The sequence below is a fragment of the Citrus clementina genome, unplaced genomic scaffold, assembly GCF_000493195.1.
Source record: "Citrus clementina cultivar Clemenules unplaced genomic scaffold, Citrus_clementina_v1.0 scaffold_5, whole genome shotgun sequence".
In the NCBI taxonomy this organism is placed as follows: domain Eukaryota; kingdom Viridiplantae; phylum Streptophyta; class Magnoliopsida; order Sapindales; family Rutaceae; genus Citrus; species Citrus x clementina.
The window spans coordinates 21,633,860-21,641,770 of NW_006262201.1; the positions used below are offsets into that span (position 1 = coordinate 21,633,860).

Sequence of the window (7,911 nt, forward strand, 5' to 3'; positions counted from 1 at the left end):
TTTTTTGTCCTTCAAGAGTTAGTGAGATTGAAATAATATGTTTTCTATTTTACTCTTGACACGTAGTTTGTTATTATCAAAATCAAAATTTGTTTAACCTTTAGGTCAACAATATGATTTCTAAATTATAGTAATTTTATATATTTTATGAGAGTTACGATCTAATGATTTCCATTGTAAAACAATTTTTAGCCAAGATTTATAGTCTCTTTCTTCCATATAATCCTTGCTTTATGTCATAGAAATTATCATTACTTTCATCTCATCACTAGTTAACCTTGTTATCAATGAAGATTATACACATACATACATACATATATATATATAGTTTTAGAAGCTTGAAGTCACAAAATTGAATAGTATATGTTTTTTTCCCATTATATTTGGAAGAGATGACTTCTTATATCCATCTTACATGGAGCGTAATTTTAGAATAAATTATTTTTATTTTAAAATTCAATTTAAAAATTTTACAAATGGCTTCAAATTTATAAGCATTTTTAGGAAAAAAAAGAGTAAATTTAGAATTTATCATGGTCTAATATGGATCATAAATATTAAATATTGAATGCTATGAGGAATCTTTGAAACAAACATTTATCAGGGTCAACAACTGCCTCACTTTTGGCTCCTTGCCTAATGAATAGTTGCTGCATATTGAAATAGCTTCTCATAGCCCTTTGAATGATCATCATACACTAAAATCCTTGCTTTTTCCCTAGCCTTATACATTGTGAGCCTTTCAATCTTCAATCTAAATTTATCTTGCATATAATTCTTGAGAAGGCATATCTTCACATTATGATCAATAGCAACGTGTCCTCTTATCACATCAATAATCCTTATACAAGTCACTTTCACATCTTTCTTGGTTAGTTGACAAATATTTTTAATGATATGATCAGAACCAAAAATCATTTATATCATTCAATCTTACACCATTAACATGCCATGGACAACTAGGCTCTTTACAAGTTGCATAACATCTTATTGTTTCACTGTATTTTTATGTTAAATTTAAACCCATTGCTAACAATTACCTCATGCAAAACTTGTCTAAAATGACCCATACCCCTAAACTAATCACTCAATCGCAGCTTATGTATTCCATCAAACTCCAGTTTATACTCATGTTTCTCTAAGTAATTTGTAAGAAATACATTGCCAAAATTTTTTTAATCATCAGAAGAGTTAACTACAATTTGCGTCACCCTAACGTCATCATCCAATAAAGCATCTACATAACTATTATTGTCACATTGATTGCCCTCGCTATCCTCATTATCATTACTATCCTTAACAGTCAATATCCCTACTAATCTCACTAAGTGCTGGTTGTTTATTAGGTTCCTCACCATTATCATCATGATAGTGTCAATCCCTTTGTCTAAGTAGTCTAATAACAATTCATCCTTATTAGTTCCACCCCTATGAATATCAACTTCTTGATTTCTGTTACCCACATGCATATCATCAAGTTCATTCCCATCACCCTTCTTCTTGAACTCTATAGCTGACTTCTGGTGTACCTTAATGTATTGCTGCATAAGAAGGATCATTCAACATATTTACAACTTTTAAAGATAGTTGTATTCCTAAGTTAAACAATAAAGACTATATTAATGGGGCTTTTGTATATTGAACACATAAAGCTGACATGACTTCAACTTTAAACATAGTTAAAGCCATAGAGTTATGTATCCTAAATAAGTATTTCATCCTAAAGACATAATCTAACACAACCGTAGCATTTTTCTCTCGATTCATAACATTTAATAAGATCTTTCCAGCTATGTCTAACTCATATATAGACTAGTTATCTTGAATGATTCAACCTTTATTTTTCTCAATGGTATAATCTTCACAATTAATCAAATTTACATGGTGTTTTTCTCTCTTGAAGAAAATCACTAAGTGCATTAGTGACATGTCTATTGTAATACCAAACACAACAGAGCATACTTAAATATAAACTCAACTTTACAAAAACAAAAATAGATAATCAACATCATACAATACTCAAGCAAGCACTCATCTATCACAGTTTTAAGAAAGTCTCAATTTATTCTAAACAAACACACTAGAAAGACAAGCAAGGGTTTCAAAAAATAGCCTCATAACATTAAAAAAATATAATTAATCATCTAAATACACATCCATAGCCCTAAAGCGCTGATGTACTTGCTTTTTTTACATTGTTGACAAAAATCACAGCCCATTTCCTTATTTTCTTCAGTCTAGGCTATGTATCAAAAATTAAATTAACACAAATTTGGATAGTTTCTTAAAATTTCCTACATCTATAGATTAAATAAGACATATATTGCATGGATATAACCAACAACATGATGCTTCACTTGCTATTTTCAAGCGAAATCAGCTTATTGAAATTGAAAACTCTTCAGATTAAAGTCCACAACACCTTTTTTTTCTGTCTAAGTTACACTGAAACGACATCATTTCACTGTAATATTTTCTTTTTCTTTTTTGGTTTGCAATGTCGTTTTATCGAGCCAGAACGAGTCATCATTTTTCAAAGGTTTCTAATATCATCATTAAAAGTATGATGATATATTTTGTAAAATCATGATGACAAGTGATATAATTTGAAAATATTGTAATATTTTTTATAACAAAATAATTTAAAGGCATACAACTGATAATTTCCTAAGAAAAAAAAAAAAGGTAAACATTTCAGCGACAAGAATGTATTTAGTTGAGGGAAAAAGAAAAGTGAGAAACTAATTCAGATTGAAAAAATTAGGATTTCATAATTGTTGCCCCGTGACAACACACAAAATAATTGCCTCAACGATGCCACATCCGCTGGTGACGTGGTGGCGTTGACACCAGGTAAGATTTTCCCACATAAAGGACGACTGTCCATTTACATACAGCCAAAAGCAACATTTTATGGGACCCAATGACTTAGGCAGGATTCGTATTTGACCTTCTATGAGTTTGGACACGGGCAGACGTGTAGTCAATTACGTGTAGTCCATTTAAGTTTTGTGCAATCCACCAATACGCCTATGTTTTGGATGACACTCTAATTTCTCCTGTTATTCTTATATTTTGTGCACTGCAGGCTTTTATTTGTTCTCTCGCACCCGTTATCACAATAAATTTGGCATTTAGTTTTTTTTTTAATCAATATTTTCTTTTTGTTTATATTTTTAAAGTTTAAGAAAGAAAGAAAGAAGAAGAAGATTTAAGATAATTTGTTAGAATTTTCTATTTACTTTTTAATTCAAGTATAACAGTAATATTCAGTTATTTAATAGGATTAAAGATAAAGTCGTTAAAATTTATTGAAGATAAAGTCGTTAAAATTTGTAGCCTCATTAAATTTTTCTTATAATTTCTTCAATATGATAACATTCTGAGTTATTTTTTTAAAAATAAAGATAAAAAGAGAAAAGAAACGCATTTTAGAATGCTGGTAAAAAATTTATTTTAAAATTATATATCTGTCAATTTTATTTGTAAAAAAAAAGTTTTGCATTTTATAAGGGGAAAAAAAATATGAATAGGTTACAGCCTCAGGGGCGGGAAACGTAACTTGACTTGTACTGATCAAGTAAACTAATGAAAGATAGCATGAAGTAAGCGAAATTAAATAAACGTTAAAGGACGAGGTTGAAAATTTAATTAAGCTTACAATAATTAAAACAAAAGATTACACATCGATATAAACTAATACTAAAATTAGTGGCATTTGTTTATCTGGTGAAGTAGAGACACTAAAAATGGCAATCACATCATCCCATAATTCTGTTCTCCTTCCAATTGTTTGGTCTGCTATTCATTGTAGGAGGCAAATCCGGAATCATAGAAAATTGTGTAGCCGATTCATAACCAAACAAAGAAAAGCAAAAAAAGGGGCAAAAAAAGAAACAGAAAGAAAAAGTTTACCAGAAACGAAGAAAAATTCAGTGTTTGCTACAAACTTCCCCTTTGGCTTTTGCTTTGTCCATCAATCCAACAGTTCTCTCTTTTTTCCTTTTTTTTTATTCCCAAAATCTGAAAATTTTCCTTCTTGTTTTGATTTTGTATGATTCTTTCCTCCAATGGGTTTGTCAGAGAAATGAAAGCATGTATTATTGAAGACCAGGATTGATATAATAAATTAATAAGACGACGGTTTCATTTTATTTTTTTTCATTTTCTGGGTTACTTGCAGAAATGTGTTTTCTGTTCTTGGAAACCGTAGCAAGCGTATAATCTTTGATGAGGGTACTGATGAAAGAAGTAAAAGGAAAGCAAAAAGGGTATGAAAGAGAGAGAGGGGTTAAATTAGGAGTTGAAAGAGGAAGAGAATGAACAAAGAAGAAACAGGCATTGCTGTAAAGGTCTGGGAGGAAACAACATTAACAAAATCACAAGCAGTTCCAAAGAGGAGAGCCAAAACATTCTTCACTACAATGTCTGTGTACAATGTTGATGATGATGAGCATGGCCCAGGTGAAGTGTACCATGCCGAGAGAGTACTTGCCAATGGTGACTTTTATACTGGACAATGGGCTGATAATCTTCCTCATGGTCAGGGCAAATACCTCTGGACTGATGGCTGCATGTATGTTGGTGAATGGTACAGAGGAAAGACAATGGGGAAAGGCAAATTTAGCTGGCCTTCAGGAGCAACTTATGAGGGAGATTTCAAAGGAGGATATATGGATGGTATAGGAACTTATACAGGTTCAGTAGGTAATACTTATAAAGGTTCCTGGATTATGAACTTAAAACATGGAAAAGGAACTAAGAGTTTTTCTAATGGAGATTACTACGAGGGCGAATGGCGTCGAGGGCTGCAAGATGGTCATGGAAGATATCAGTGGAAGAATGGGAATCATTATATTGGTCAATGGAAGAATGGGATGATTAATGGCAATGGAACGATGATTTGGAGTTGTGGGAATAGGTATGATGGATTTTGGGAAGATGGATTGCCTAAAGGAAATGGGACATTTAGATGGGCAGATGGTAGTTTTTATGTTGGTGTTTGGAGTAAAGATCCTAAAGAACAGAATGGAACTTATTATCCATCAGGTTCTCCAGCTGGGGATTTGGATTGGGATCCTCAACATGTTTATTTAGTGGATTTGACGGATAGCAAGATATGTCAAGGAGAGAAAATTTCAATCCTTCCATCCCAAAAGATGACGAATTGGCCTGGAATAGCCGGGGAAGTTAATCAGAAACAATTGGTTTACAGGAGATGGAACGATGGTGGGAGGCCTAAGAGGATGTCTGTTGATGAGCGGCTTAGTAATTATAGTTTGGATACTGATGGCAGCCTCAATGTTTATACTAACGGTGACGTTGATTTGAGGAATAGTGAAGAGGGAATGGAGAATCTTCAACTTGATGATCTTGATTCCGGAGGGGGCAGGGTCATTTTGAAACTACCACCAACCCCCAAGAAGCAGGGAGAGACAATAGCTAGAGGGCACAAGAACTACGAGCTTATGCTCAATTTGCAGTTGGGGATCAGGTAAATTGCAGTTGGTGTATTCTGTTGCCTATAATTTCTGATTTTAATGTGACCTTTCTTATATTGTATCCTACTTTTTTGAAAGTAAATTAAAATATGCCACATACCAACTGGGACTTAAATCTTTCTTTTGTTCTGTTTCTGCCAAGCATAATCCATTTTTATGTTTTGATACAAATTAGCAATTAAGATCGGTGTTGGATTCTTCTTGTGCATTGGATCAGTTTGTGGTTATTCCAAACAGTGTATAATGTTTATTAAGATCTTTCTTGTCCTCCAAAAACAATTTTCCTACATTCTGTAGTATGATTCGTCAATTTTGCAGAAACTCTTTGGTTGTCTTTATTCCAGAGAAAAGATTGGAAGTTCTCATTCATAAATAATGAAGTAATGAGTATTACCTTGCAATGATGTCACATTATGTCTATCTATATTCAAATATTTGTCCAGTTGACTTCTTATGCTACCTATAATTCAAATCTTTGTCTAGTTGACATCTTATGCTATGGCACAGACATTCTGTTGGGAGACCTGCTCCAGCTACATCTCTTGATTTAAAGGCTTCAGCTTTTGATCCCAAGGAAAAAGTATGGACAAAATTCCCGCCAGAAGGATCGAAGCATACACCTCCTCATCAATCTTGTGAGTTTAAATGGAAGGATTACTGCCCAGTGGTTTTCAGGTTTGATGCCGATATACATACCCAAATTCAATAGATTGCCCTCCATCAGAGAGCATTTTACTCTTGTTTGGATCACATATAGACGCCTCTGATCTTGTGGAAGTATATTTTTTTGAGAATTTCTTTAGTTACCATGAATTTACAGCCGCAAAAAGAGAATAATTTGTCATCTGCCTGACAAATATTAAAAGCTAACTTTTGTAATATGTGTTTGCATAAAACGCAGATCAGCTGGCTCTGCCTCATTCATGTTAAATAGTGTTACTATCATCTCAGAAACAATAGTAAATCATAGTGATACATTTTTCTGTGATTTTAATCTTCATAGTAGCATCTAACGTTCCTTCACATTTTCACGTTCAGGACTCTGAGGAAATTGTTCAATGTGGATGCAGCTGATTATATGATATCCATTTGTGGAAATGATGCACTTCGAGAGCTCTCATCCCCTGGAAAAAGTGGAAGTTTCTTTTACCTAACCAATGATGACAAGTACATGATAAAGACCATGAAGAAGGCTGAAGTAAAAGTACGTTTTTTTGTTTTTTCACTTTCCCTCTTTTTGGAGGTTTCACTATTGCTCTTAACTCAAATCTGAATTTGCGACTGGAAATTGAGCTTCTCTTTCCATTTCAACCTTTTATTCAGTCCTTTTACAATTTCAATTTACTCCAAAGTAAATTGACTATCTTCAAAATACCCCTAAATTATTTTAAACCTCAATTTATGCTCAATTATTGTTAAGATGATAATTTGCCTTATATTTGGAACAGTAATTGGGGGTAAGTTCGGGTCTACAGGGGATATTTTAAATATAGTCAATTTATTAAGGATAAACCAAAATTATCCCTCATTGTGAATTCAACCCCTATCCCTGGAAATGAAAAATGCATGTATGCATAATTCTGTTTCCTCACAATTAGAACCTCATTGTGCTTTTGTTATTCTCTCCCTCACCTTTTCCTTATATATCCCAATAACTAATTATCTATTACTGCCTTTTTATTTTTTATTTGTTATTTATTATTATTATTTTTTTGGGGGGGGCATTGATTCATATGCTATTCATATTTTGCTAATAATACACAGGTTTTAATACGGATGCTACCAGCCTACTATAATCATGTTCGAGCATTTGAGAACACTCTAGTAACCAAATTTTTTGGCCTTCATTGTGTGAAATTAACTGGGACTGCACAGAAGAAGGTACTGTGAACACATATGAGACTGTAATTCAAGATACAACAAACTAAAATAAAAATAAAAATAAAAATAAAATAAAATAAATCTTCTGTCTCATGAACTCTCTTCATCTCATTTCCATCTACATTCTACACTCACTGTGAGATTGATTGCTAGGTGCGATTTGTCATAATGGGGAACCTATTCTGCTCTGAATATGTCATTCATAGGCGTTTTGACTTGAAAGGCTCTTCTCATGGTCGGACAACTGCTAAACCACAGACAGCAGTTGATCCAACAGCCACCCTTAAAGATCTTGATCTTAATTTTATTTTTCGATTACAGAAAGTTTGGTTCCAAGAGTTTTGCAGGTAAGTCACTTTGCTAGTTATCTTCTTTCTCTTTCTGTTTCACATTTCTGGGATTGAAGTGCTATTTCATCTCTAGAACTTAAACTTTCACTATGACGCTATGCATGTCGATGAAAATCTAGCAACTATTGAAAGATTTCCCCTTCCCTGCAATGTGATTTATTATTTGAATTTGGAAAAGT

At 33.0% G+C, this 7,911-nt stretch overlaps 1 protein-coding gene across 1 annotated transcript in view; it reads left to right on the plus strand.

Annotated features, from left to right (window-relative positions):
• Positions 1-4,319: 4,319 nt before the first annotated feature.
• Positions 4,320-7,911, plus strand: part of LOC18042014 (phosphatidylinositol 4-phosphate 5-kinase 6) — a 5,273-nt gene continuing 1,681 nt past the window's right edge. Inside the window, exons 1-5 of the mRNA XM_006432381.2 lie at positions 4,320-5,494; positions 6,009-6,176; positions 6,540-6,705; positions 7,266-7,382; positions 7,536-7,729. Of these exons, the coding sequence (XP_006432444.2) occupies positions 4,320-5,494; positions 6,009-6,176; positions 6,540-6,705; positions 7,266-7,382; positions 7,536-7,729 (1,820 nt within the window). The remainder of the gene's footprint in view (positions 5,495-6,008; positions 6,177-6,539; positions 6,706-7,265; positions 7,383-7,535; positions 7,730-7,911) is intronic.